The sequence below is a fragment of the Bombina bombina genome, chromosome 1 (genome assembly GCF_027579735.1).
Source record: "Bombina bombina isolate aBomBom1 chromosome 1, aBomBom1.pri, whole genome shotgun sequence".
Classification (NCBI taxonomy): Eukaryota; Metazoa; Chordata; class Amphibia; order Anura; family Bombinatoridae; genus Bombina; species Bombina bombina.
In genome coordinates this window covers 180,054,429-180,067,840 of record NC_069499.1, presented here as the reverse complement: position 1 = coordinate 180,067,840, position 13,412 = coordinate 180,054,429, and the positions used below count along the sequence as shown (strand labels likewise).

The 13,412-nt window shown below is 41.0% G+C and overlaps 1 protein-coding gene across 9 annotated transcripts in view; it reads right to left on the bottom strand.

The window, feature by feature from the left end:
• RALGAPA1 (Ral GTPase activating protein catalytic subunit alpha 1) overlaps positions 1–13,412 on the bottom strand; it is a 1,007,748-nt gene that overhangs the window by 300,659 nt on the left and 693,677 nt on the right. For all 9 annotated transcript variants that reach the window (XM_053697738.1, XM_053697739.1, XM_053697743.1 and 6 more), the window contains one exon: positions 3,595–3,729. In XM_053697738.1, coding sequence (XP_053553713.1) covers positions 3,595–3,729 — 135 coding nt within the window. The remainder of the gene's footprint in view (positions 1–3,594; positions 3,730–13,412) is intronic.

Sequence of the window (13,412 nt, the reverse complement as noted above, 5' to 3'; positions counted from 1 at the left end):
TAGGAAAATCATTGCATTCAATAAGTGATACTCTCTTCATGTCCCTCTGACATTCGCTGTACTCTGAGAGGAATCGGGCTTCAAAATGCTGAGAAGCGCATGTCAACGTAGAAATCTTAGCACAAACTTACTTCACCACCTCCATAGGAGGCAAAGTTTGTAAAACTGAATTGTGGGTGTGGTGAGGGGTGTATTTATAGGCATTTGAGGTTTATGAAACTTTGCCCCTCCTGATAGGATTGTATATCCCATAAGTCACTAGCTCATGGACTCTTGCCAATTACATGAAAGAAACATAGCTTGATACTGTTTGCAGTACAAATAAATCATACCCTAATCCTTGGCTATTGGTAAGCACCTCCCTCTTCACAATTGAATAGAAATGTAAATATTTTCTATACATGGAACTTTTATTTTCATTTTTAAGCAGATGGGAAACATACTGAAATTAATAATATGTAGGAAATGGAAAATACTGTAAGACACGTTGACATCTCTCAAGAAAGGAAGGTTATAGAACATAACGGGCTGGCTAACTGTTACAAAGTTAAATTTTTACTTCACTGTACCTTTAATGAATCTCAGGAAAACCCTCCCACCTTCCATGTAAACACGGAGTGAAGATGTATTCTTTACTTCAGGTTACAGCATTCACGTGCATTATTAAGGGAAGTGTTAAAACCCAGCAACCCTCCTAAAAGCAATAAGTTGATGGAGAGATTCTTTGAGTTCGTTCTAAATAGCATTCTCTATAACTGATTCAGTCTCTGAAATGGAGACTGATGAATAGAGCAAACTAGGAAACCATTTGTTCCTTTTTCCTTTGACAGACTCTCAACGGGAGGGGGTGGAGCTATTACAACTTTAGTCAGGCGGACAACTACTCAACCACTCCTTAGAAGATAGCACCTCCTACTCAGACCCAGTGGGCAAGATGCTTTAAGGCTTTAGAGGCGTTCTTTGTAGCTGGTGGGCTATATATTCGCTCAGAATGGTTTTGAGTAGCAACAACCATGTCTGTTTTCATATGTTAATATTTCTAATGATGCATCATAAAAAGGAACCTTAGAAGAGTTTGAAGATGAAGCATAGCTGATTAAGATTGCTTCATGGAGACCCAAGCTTCTGGTCTAGAATGAGCAGATCAAAATGTTCACTTCCGTTCCAAGTAAGCATGAAGTGTGTCCACCCCGTCAGGATCTCTTTCTATGGAGAAGAGTCTTAGGCTTTTATTCAAGCATCATGGCACACAACAGCAACTAGCAACGTTTCGAGTTATTCACCCTTAATCATGCTAATGCTTGATTAGCATGGTTAAGAGTAAATAACCCGAAACGTTGCTGGTTGCTGTTGTGTGCCATGAGGTTTAAATTAAAATTCTAAAATTCTTCTCAAGATTGGATGCTGTGGACTCTGTTTTTTGTGATTTGAGGGGTGTTTGCAGTTGCCCTTATATCACTGGCACCAGGTATAGTACTGTTTGTCACTTGAACTGTTGTTTCTATGGAGAAGCAGATTGTGACTTTTTGGGGTCATGGGCATGCACTATTTGAAATTTCTGGATCATAAAATGTGTATGACAAGGATATAGAATTGGTTTCTGCTTCAGGGCAGATCAAGGAAGGAAATAGATTATTTTTTCCAGGTCCCTTTAGACCAAAAGGGTCAAGGTATTTACTAAAACCAGATTATGCTTTCCAAAATGGAAGGAACATTTGTCCAATTCTGGATCCAAATTCCTTAAACAAATTCTTAAAGGAATATGAAACCCACTGTGTATCTGAGCTTTCTACTTAGTCTTGTAATCCTCCTTCACTGATAATTCATCAGGATCAGACTGTTCAATGAACCAACAATTCCTTCCAAAGGTGGTTTCTACAGATACTGCCAATCGGGAGATTATGGTTTCGTCCTTGTGTCCAGCTACACTACCTGTATGTGATTTAGGCTCTTAAATTTTACGTGAAAGCTACAAAGTCTTCCCGACTTTCGTCTGCCCTTTTTGTTAACTTTTCTTGACCCTGCAAAGGTCACAAGGCTGCCGCAACTACTTTAGCAATCTGGCTTAAATGTATATGAATCACAGTCAGCAATGGGAACAGCACAACAGATAAGAAGGTGCAATTCTGTCAAGGGCTCCACACCAGGTCCCCAATACAAATCAGACAGTCCAAAAGACAGCAGCACTCAATGTCTTCAATTTTTGGATATGGTGAGTGCTGCTGTCTTATGGACTGTCTTAAAGGAATATGAAACCCAAAAATTTTCTTTTGTGATTAAGACAGAGCATACAATTTAAAAAGACCCCAACAAATTTAGTTCTATTATCAAACTTGCTTCATTCCCATTTGAAGAGATACCTAGCTAGGTGTTTGGAGCACTACATGGCAGGAAATAGTGCTGTCATCTAGTGCTCTTGCAAATTGATAACATTCTTGCAAAGCTGCTGCCATATAGCGCTCCAGAAATGGGCCGGCTCCTAAGCTTATGTCCCTGCTTTTCAACCAAAGATACCAAGGGAACAAAGAAAAAAAAAAAAGATAATAGAAGTAAATTAGAAAGTTGATTAAAATGGCATGCTCTATTTCAATAATGAAAGAAAAAGTTTGGGTTTCATATCCCTTTGATCAGATAAGCCCAATCCTGAGCGTTTTACTGCTTACTCAAAACTAGAGTAGTGGCTCTTCCTGGGCCTTTCAGAATCATGCTTCTCTTGACCAAATGTATCGGGTCCTCTTCACCTACAGCTATTTACCATTGCATGTTGTCTAATTAAGAAATAAGGAAAATAATTTAAGTTAACACAAGGAAACGTTTGTTAAAATCCATGTACTACCTTCCATATGGATGTGTAATCCCAGTCATTTCAATGTTCATTAAAGATCAGCAATCACCAAATGTCAAAACAATGCAATCAAACTTAAAGGGGCACTACTGTAACTTTTTTTACCCTTAATGTGTCCCTAATGATTTGTTATATTTACAAAAAAGTATTAAATTTATGGAAATTGTTCCTTCGGGATTAGTAGAATATTTGAAATAGCTGCTCATTAAAACCATTATCTTTTGTCCTCAAGTATATGCCCATTTAAATATGCTGATCCTGCAAAAAAACAAAAAGCAGACCTGCTTATGTTAGCTACTTTCGTACACAAAGGCTAATAGTTAGGTACTGAAGAGATAATTAAGGCTAGGGAAGTTTAATGAGCAAAATCAGTAAGTTCAGTTACAAAAATATTGCTCTCTTTACCACCCCTCACTGGGAGGTAAATTTAAGCTGATATCTTCTGTTTACGTGGCCTTTATAATGATAATACAGACATATTCATGTTTTCAATATAGGTGGTGGTTTCAACGAGCAACATCAGCTATTTGAAAGAACAAAATAAAGTTAAATGGGGATGTTCGCAAACAATTTAATACACTGCAACAGGCAAAATGGATCATTGGGAACATATTAAAGGGGAGCATATTTTACAATACAATGTCCCTTTAACAAAACAGAGTTTATCCAATGTAAAAAGTTTAATTGAAAATCTTGAACATTTTTAAATATATGCTGCTGTATTAACAAAACTTGTATCAGGTCTGTACCTTGTATGCGCAGTTCAATACAGAGTTTTCTTTTCCCTGGTTTTCAGTCCCAACATGGTGCAATGGACGCAGCAATACTGAGAGAGGAAGTGCCATCATCCAATCAAGGAGGGAGAGGAGCAAGGATGCCACCAGCTACAAGAAAGATACTGTCAGTGGCTGGAACTATATCATGGTATATTTAAGACTAAAACATGTTTCATTTTAATTAACATTCTTATACAAAAAAAAATGCATGTTCTAAATCTCTAGAGCATGTCATTTTGACATTGATAAAAATCTACTTAAAGGGTACTAAATCCAACATTTTTCTTTAATGATTCAGATAGAGCATGCAATTTTAAGCAGCTTTCTAATTTACTCTTATTATCAATGTTTCTTCGTTATCTTGCTATCTTTATTTTAAAAGCAGGAATGTAAAGGTTAGGAGCCGGCCCATTTTTGGTTAAGAACCTGGTTTACGCTTGCTTATAGGTTTTCCTGAATGTAGTCACTCTCCAGGGTTCTGAACCTAATATGAGCCGGCTCCTTAGCTTTACATTCCTGCTTTTTAAATAAAATGGCAAGATAACGAAGAAAAATTGATAATAAAAGTAAATTGATAATAGGAGAAAATTAGAAAGTTGCTTAAAGGGACAGTCTAGGCCAAAATAAACTTTCATGATTCAGATACAGCATGTAATTTTAAACAATTTTCCAATTTAATTTTATCACCAATTTTGCTTTGTTCTCTTGGTATTCTTAGTTGAAAGCTTAACCTAGGAGGTTCATATGCTAATTTCTTAGACCTTGAAGGCCACCTCTTTTCAGAATGCATTTTAACAGTTTTTCACCACTAGAGGGCGTTAGTTCACGTATTTCATATAGATAACACTGTGCTTGTGCACGTGAAGTTATCTGGGAGCAGACACTGATTGGCTAAACTGCAAGTCTGTCAAAAGAACTGAAATAAAGGGACAGTTTGCAGAGGCTTAGATACAAGATAATCACAGAGGTTAAAAGTATATTATTATAACTGTGTTGGTTATGCAAAACTGGGGAATGGGTAATAAAGGCATTATCTATCTTTTAAAACAATACAAATGCGGGTATAGACTGTCCGTTTAAAATTGCTTGCTCTATCTGAATCATGAAAGAAAAAAATTGGGTTTGGTATATCTTTAAATTTATTGGGTCACCAAACTGAGCTGAGCCATTTTCACACCCCTGTGCTATAGGTGCTTTTAGTAGTTTTTCTGTGAGGTACTCACACAAATTATACCTCATTTATTTTATTATAATAAAATTGGTGTGGGGGAGATAGGTGCTCTGTTAGATGTTAACCCATTCCATGCACATGATGTCCTGCCACAGGAGCATAATGAAATCATAGACAACTAGAAGGGAATTCCTGGTTGTAATCCTGGGGCTGGATGCCTTTAGAGCCCAAATCCCAGTCACCAGGCCAATTACAGGGACAAGGGGAGTGTAGAACAAAGATGGGGAGATAGGGGCTCCATTAGAGCCCTCCTCACTCAAATTGTAAACAGAAATTGAATTTCTTTAAGTGCTTTTGCATGTTATTGCAGTTTTTTGGTGATTACCTGCATCTTACAGGGACAAAAGACGCCTCACTTTAAAAATGTGAATATTCCCTTTCAAATGAGTGATTGCATGCTCCTGTAAGTCGCAGGTGATCATTGTTAAAGCAGCAATAACCTTCAACAGTTATCTGCTGAGGGAGACAAATTCCCCCCTACACTTTTTTTTTTTTATATGCGAGGGTCATATTTTTCTCTAAGACAATGGGGGTGGGGTGGGGGCAGGAGACTAGAGCCCACTCTCCCTCAGGGTAAGCAGCACTCTAAGTTAAATTTACTGTCAACCGCCTACATTTGAAAGGGGTATGCAACTCATATGAAAAACATGTCTTTTCTGGTGATCTGGCCAATAAAAGTCTGATGTACCCCAAAATAAGCACTACAATGGTACAAGTGAATCCTCTTCTGAAAAATGAGAGGCCCTTTTTCAATGGAGGTGTAGAATGCTCAGTAGCTATCAGCTGATAACTATGGCAACAATGATCACCTGACAGAGCCATAGGCATGCGGAACATCTTCAAATAAGTGATGCTGTGTCTGTCTAGCTGCTAGAAAATTGTCATAACAATGACAAGTACCTCTTAGCATTGGTTCTATTTTGGGAGTTATGATGCTTTTTAAGAGTTCTTTATTACACCTTAATCGTAGAAATATATCATAAAACCCCACATTTGAAGAGTAAGATCCCATAATTTAAATATCGGGTTTTGTGTCCTTAATCCTCATAGTATTAATAGTAACCTTTCAGTAACCACTGCTTTTGTTGTTTATGTTAGCGACTCATAGACCCATGCTTCTCTGAACTAATAAAAAAGAAAACATAATTTATGCTTACCTGATAAATTTATTTCTCTTGTAGTGTAGTCAGTCCACGGGTCATCTATTACTTATGGGATTATATCTCTTCCCCAAAAGGAAGTTGCAAGAGGATCACCCAAGCAGAGCTGCTATATAGCTCCTCCCCTCACATGTCATATCCAGTCATTCGACCGAAACAAGACAAGAAAGGAGAAACCATAGGGTGCAGTGGTGACTGGAGTTTAGTTAAAATTTAGATCTGCCGTAAAAGACAGGGCGGGCCGTGGACTGAACACACTACAAGAGAAATAAATTTATCAGGTAAGCATAAATTATGTTTTCTCTTGTTAAGTGTAGTCAGTCCACGGGTCATCCATTACTTATGGGATACCAATACCAAAGCTAAAAGTACACGGATGATGGGAGAGACAAGGCAGGAACTTTAAACGGAAGGAACCACTGCCTGTAGAACCTTTCTCCCAAAAACAGCCTCCGAAGAAGCAAAAGTGTCAAATTTGTAAAATTTTGAAAAAGTGTGAAGTGAAGACCAAGTTGCAGCCTTGCAAATCTGTTCAACCGAGGCCTCATTTTTAAAGGCCCAGGTGGAAGCCACAGCTCTAGTAGAATGAGCTGTAATCCTTTCAGGAGGCTGCTGTCCAGCAGTCTCATAGGCTAAACGTATTATGCTACGAAGCCAAAAAGAGAGAGAGGTAGCCGAAGCCTTTTGATCTCTCCTCTGTCCAGAGTAAACGACAAACAGGGAAGAAGTTTGACGAAAATCTTTAGTTGCCTGCAAATAGAACTTCAGGGCACGGACTACGTCCAGATTATGCAAAAGTCGTTCCTTCTTTGAAGAAGGGTTAGGACACAATGATGGAACAACAATTTCTTGATTGATATTACTGTTAGAAACTACCTTAGGTAAGAACCCAGGTTTAGTACGCAGAACTACTTTGTCTGAATGAAAAATCAGATAAGGAGAATCACAATGTAAGGCAGATAACTCAGAGACTCTTCGAGCCGAGGAAATAGCCATCAAAAACAGAACTTTCCAAGATAACAGCTTGATATCAACGGAATGAAGGGGTTCAAACGGAACGCCTTGCAGAACGTTAAGAACTAAGTTTAAGCTCCACGGCGGAGCAACAGTCTTAAACACAGGCTTAATCCTAGCCAAAGCCTGACAAAAAGCCTGAACGTCTGGGACTTCTGCCAGACGTTTGTGCAGAAGAATAGACAGAGCCGAAATCTGTCCCTTTAACGAACTAGCAGATAAACCCTTTTCTAAACCCTCTTGTAGAAAAGACAATATCCTAGGAATCCTAACCTTACTCCATGAGTAACTCTTGGATTCGCACCAATATAAATATTTACGCCATATCTTATGGTAAATTCTTCTGGTAACAGGTTTCCTAGCCTGTATTAAGGTATCAATAACCGACTCCGAGAAGCCACGCTTTGATAGAATCAAGCGTTCAATCTCCATGCAGTCAGCCTCAGAGAAATTAGATTTGGATGGTTGAAAGGACCCTGAATTAGAAGGTCCTGCCTCAGAGGCAGAGACCATGGTGGACAGGACGACATGTCCACTAGGTCTGCATACCAGGTCCTGCGTGGCCATGCAGGCGCTATCAGAATCACCGATGCTCTCTCCTGTTTGATCTTGGCAATCAATCAAGGAAGCATCGGAAAAGGTGGAAACACATAAGCCATGTTGAAGACCCAATGTGCTGTCAGAGCATCTATCAGCACCGCTCCCGGGTCCCTGGACCTGGATCCGTAACAAGGAAGCTTGGCGTTCTGGCGAGACGCCATGAGATCCAGATCTGGTTTGCCCCAACGATGAATCAGTTGAGCGAAGACCTCCGGATGAAGTTCCCATTCCCCCAAATGAAAAGTCTGGCGACTTAGAAAATCCGCCTCCCAGTTCTCCACGCCTGGGATGTAGATCGCTGACAGGTGGCAAGAGTGAGACTCTGCCCAGCGAATTATCTTTGAGACTTCCAACATCTCTAGGGAACTCCTGGTTCCCCCTTGATGGTTGATGTAAGCCACAGTTGTGATGTTGTCCGACTGAAATCTGATGAACCTCAGAGTTGCTAACTGAGGCCAAGCTAGAAGAGCATTGAATATTGCTCTTAACTCCAGAATATTTATTGGGAGGAGTTTCTCCTCCTGAGTCCATGATCCCTGAGCCTTCAGGGAATTCCAGACTGCGCCCCTTGGACAGATGTGGCCGAGAAAGCCACCATAGAAGAGAATCTCTGGTCTCTTGATCCAGATTTAGCAGAGGGGACAAATCTGAGTAATCCCCATTCCACTGACTTAGCATGCACAATTGCAGCGGTCTGAGATGCAGGCGCGCAAATGGTACTATGTCAATTGCCGCTACCATTAAGCCGATTACCTCCATGCACTGAGCTACTGACGGGTGTGGAATGGAATGAAGGACACGGCAAGCATTTAGAAGTTTTGACAACCTGGCCTCCGTCAGGTAAATTCTCATCTCTACAGAATCTATAAGAGTCCCTAGGAAGGGAACCCTTGTAAGTGGCAATAGAGAACTCTTTTCCACGTTCACCTTCCACCCATGCGACCTCAGAAATGCCAGAACTATCTCTGTATGAGACTTGGCAGTTTGAAAACTTGACGCTTGTATCAGAATGTCGTCTAGGTACGGAGCCACCGCTATGCCTCACGGTCTTAGTACCGCCAGAAGTGAGCCCAGAACCTTTGTAAAGATTCTTGGGGCCGTAGCTAACACGAAGGGAAGAGCTACAAACTGGTAATGCCTGTCTATGAAGGCAAATCTTAGATACCGGAAATGATCCTTGTGAATCGGTATGTGAAGGTAGGCATCCTTTAAGTCCACTGTGGTCATGTACTGACCCTCTTGGATCATGGGTAGGATGGTTCGAATAGTTTCCATTTTGATGATGGAACTCTTAGGAATTTGTTTAGGATCTTTAAGTCCAAGATTGGTCTGAAGGTTCCCTCTTTCTTGGGAACCACAAATAGATTTGAATAGAATCCTTGCCCGTGTTCCGTCCGCGGAACTGGGTGGATCACCCCCATTAGTAAGAGGTCTTGTACACAGCGTAGAAATGCCTCTTTCTTTATTTGGTTTGCTGATAACCTTGAAAGATGAAATCTCCCTTGTGGAGGAGAAGCTTTGAAGTCCAGAAGATATCCCTGAGATATGATCTCCAACGCTCAGGGATCCTGGACATCTCTTGCCCAAGCCTGGGCAAAGAGAGAAAGTCTGCCCCCCACTAGATCCATTTCCGGATAGGGGGCCCTCACTTCATGCTGTCTTAGGGGCAGCAGCAGGTTTTCTGGCCTGCTTGCCCTTGTTCCATGACTGGTTAGCTTTCCAGCCCTGTCTGAAGCGAGCAACAGCTCCTTCCTGTTTTAGAGCGGAGGAAGTTGATGCTGCTCCTGCCTTGAGGTTACGAAAGGCACGAAAATTAGACTGTTTAGCCTTTGATTTGGCCCTGTCCTGAGGCAGAGCATGGCCCTTACCTCCCGTAATGTCAGCGATAATTTCTTTCAAGTCGGGCCCGAATAAGGTCTGCCCTTTGAAAGGAATATTAAGCAATTTAGATTTAGAAGTCACATCAGCTGACCAGGATTTAAGCTACAGCACTCTGCGCGCTTGGATGGCGAATCCGGAGTTCTTAGCCGTAAGTTTGGTTAAATGCACGACGGCATGAGAAACAAATGCGTTAGCTAGCTTAAGTGCTTTAAGCTTGTTCATAATTTCATCCAATGGAGCTGTGCGAATGGCCTCTTCCAGAGACTCAAACCAGAATGCCGCCGCCGCAGCAGTGACAGGCGCAATGCATGCAAGGGGCTGTAAGATAAAACCTTGTTGAACAAACATTTTCTTAAGGTAACCTAATTTTTTATCCATTGGATCTGAAAAGGCACAACTATCCTCCACCGGGATAGTGGTACGCTTAGCCAAAGTAGAAACTGCTCCCTCCACCTTAGGGACCGTCTGCCATAAGTCCCGTGTGGTGGCGTCTATTGGAAACATTTTCCTAAATATAGGAGGGGGGGAAAAGGGCACACCGGGTCTATCCCACTCCTTGCTAATAATCTCTGTAAGCCTCTTAGGTATAGGAAAAACGTCAGTACACACCGGTACCGCATAGTATCTATCCAGCCTACATAATTTCTCTGGAATTGCAACCGTGTTACAATCATTCAGAGCCGCTAATACCTCCCCTAGCAATACGCGGAGGTTCTCAAGCTTAAATTTAAAATTAGAAATCTCTGAATCCAGTCTGCCTGGATCAGATCCGTCACCCACAGAATGAAGCTCTCCGTCCTCATGTTCTGCAAATTGTGACGCAGTATCGGACATGGCTCTCCCATTATCAGCGCGTTCTGTCCTTAACCCAGAGCAATCGCGCTTGCCTCTTAATTCTGGCAATTTAGATAATACTTCTGTCATAACAGTAGTCATGTCTTGCAAAGTGATTTGTATGGGCCTCTCTAATGTATTTGGCGCCACAATATCACGCACCTCCTGAGCGGGAGGCGAAGGTACTGACACGTGAGGAGAGTTAGTCGGCATAACTTCCCCCTCGTTGTCTGGTGATAATTTCTTTACATGTAAAGATTGACTTTTATTTAAAGTGACATCAATGCATTGAGTACACAAATTTCTATTGGGCTCCACATTGGCCTTTAAACATAGTGAACAAAAAGATTCATCTGTGTCAGACATGTTTAAACAGACTAGCAATGAGACTAGCAAGCTTGGAAAATACTTTCAAATAAATTTACAAGCAATATAAAAAACGCTACTGCGCCTTTAAGAAGCACAAAAAGCTGTCACAGTTGAAATAACAATGAACCAAATTAGTTATAGCAACCAAATTTTCACAGTAAATGTATTAAGTTAGCAAAGGATTGCACCCACCAGCAAAAGGATGATTAACCCCTTAATACCCAAAAAAGGATAACAATTATATAATTAACGTTTTTATCACAGTCGAACACACTGTCACAGGTCTGCTGTGACTGATTACCTCCCTCAAAACGAATTTTGAAGACCCCTGAGCTCTGTAGAGACGTCCTGGATAATGGAGAATGAAATAGGAAGATTGTGACTGAATTTTTACTGTGCAAAAAAGTGCTAAAATAGGCCCCTCCCACTCATATTACAACAGTGGGGAAGCTCAGTAAACTGTTTCTATGCAGAATACAAAGATAGCCATGTGGTAAAAATCATGCCCAATAAGTTTTATCACCAAGTACCTCACAAAAAACGATTAACATGCTAGTAAACGATTTGAACATATATTTTAAAAGCTATGAAGTGTTATTAATAAGCCTGCTACCAGTCGCTTTTACTGTAGTGAAGGCTCATACATTACTTCAGTATTGTCAAATTCCATTCCCTAGAAAAATACTTCAGTGTACACACACACTCATCAGCCTAATACCAGTCGCTACCACTGCATTTAAGGCTGAACTTACATTACATTGGTATTAGCAGTATTTTCTCAGTCAATTCCATTCCTTAGAAAAATAATTTACTGCACATACCTCGTTTGCAGGGGGGCCCTGCATGCTATTCCCCTTTTCTGAAGTTACCTCACTCCTCAGAATGTATGAGAACAGCCAGTGGATCTTAGTTACGTCTGCTAAGATCATAGAAAACGCAGGCAGATTCCTCTTCTAATGCTGCCTGAGAACAAACAGCACACTCCGGTGCCATTTAAAATAACAAACTTTTGATTGAAGAAATAAACTAAGTTTAAAAACACCACAGACCTCTCACAACGACCTATCTTTAGTTAGGTTGCAAGAGAATGACTGGATATGACATGTGAGGGGAGGAGCTATATAGCAGCTCTGCTTGGGTGATCCTCTTGCAACTTCCTGTTGGGGAAGAGATATAATCCCATAAGTAATGGATGACCCGTGGACTGACTACACTTAACAAGAGAAATAGGAGAATTAGGTGAATTAAAAATAGGTGATATTTAGTGAAATTCTAAACAAGATGACTTTTGATACAATTTTATGTTATATTTTATGAGTTTGTACAAGGTTAGAGTTCCAATAAGAGAAAAAGTAGAGCGATCAGCAGAAACGAAGTATAAAACTTAGCATTTATTTGGAAAGTCACATAAAAACAGGATGGTCAAATAGTATGAAAGTGAGAGCATGAGCACCTCAGAGTAGGCAAGCTTACGCGTTTCGGCTTCACGCCGTAGTCATAGCATAGGGATGCCAATCACAGGTGCACAATTTATACACAAATTACAGTGACGTCACTTGTTCAAACAAGCGGTGTACTAAAAACAAAATCACTCCCATAAAGTGCTTTTCTTTTACAAAATATGACGAGTCCACGGATTTCATCCTTACTTATGGGATTACGCCTCCTGGTCAGCAGGAGGAGGCAAAGAGCACCACAGCAGAGCTGTATATATAGCTCCTCTCTTCCCTCCCACTCTAGTCATTCTCTTTGCCTGTGTTAGAGATAGGAAGAGGTAAAGTGAGGTGTTAGTTTAGATTCTTCAATTAAGAGTTTATTATTTTTAAATGGTACCGGTGTGTACTATTTTACTCAAGGGTAAAGCAAGGGGAGCTGTACAGATTCAAATATGCTCGTTTCTGTGACTCCCAGACTGTGTGCTGTCCTGCTGAATATGGTCTTAGCAAATTTGATCTAAGGCCCAGTTTTGTTCCCACAGATTCCTGGAGGAGGAGAAGGACCTCTAGCAGTGTGGGACAAGTCATGCTGTTACTCAGCATGGAGGTATGTGCAGTCTATTACTTTCTGTGACACCAAGTACCTCAGAAAAGACTGTCGTTTTCCTCTGTGGGCTGTATACCCTAACCTATGTCTGTGTGATTTAATACATGGTTCTAGAGGGCTGCCATAATTATTGGGCCTGTTTATGGGGCTGCATGAGGTACATTGGGGTTTTTGTAACAAGTTAACCCCTTCAGGATTTGGGCTGACGCTGGGGATCTTTTATTAGTGTATTCTGGTATACTACTATTGTATATTCAGGGGGTGTCTCAACAAGATCGGGAGTTATCAGATTTAATTGGGGGGCTGGCTTCTCTTAGATTTGTGTTGTGGATCACAGCGACATTTTTTACTACTGTACAGAGCCGCCCGGGAGTTTCGTTTGATTCGCCCACGATGGGCGGGGCACTCGTTCGCGCGCTGAGAGAAGCCACGCAGTGCTCTTCTGGGAGTCGGACAGAGTAATTGACTCTGATGTTTGTCTGGACTGCGTGGGTAGAGCGGGCGGTGTAGACACACTGCTGTTCGGAGGCTCGTTTGTCCCCAGGTCATAGGGAGCAGGTAGGCGCTGTGGCGAGGTGCTATTATTTTTAAGGTGTAAGTTACTGCTCCAAATTAGTTGTCAACTTTCTGGGATACGTAAAGACATTTTGTTTTCGTTT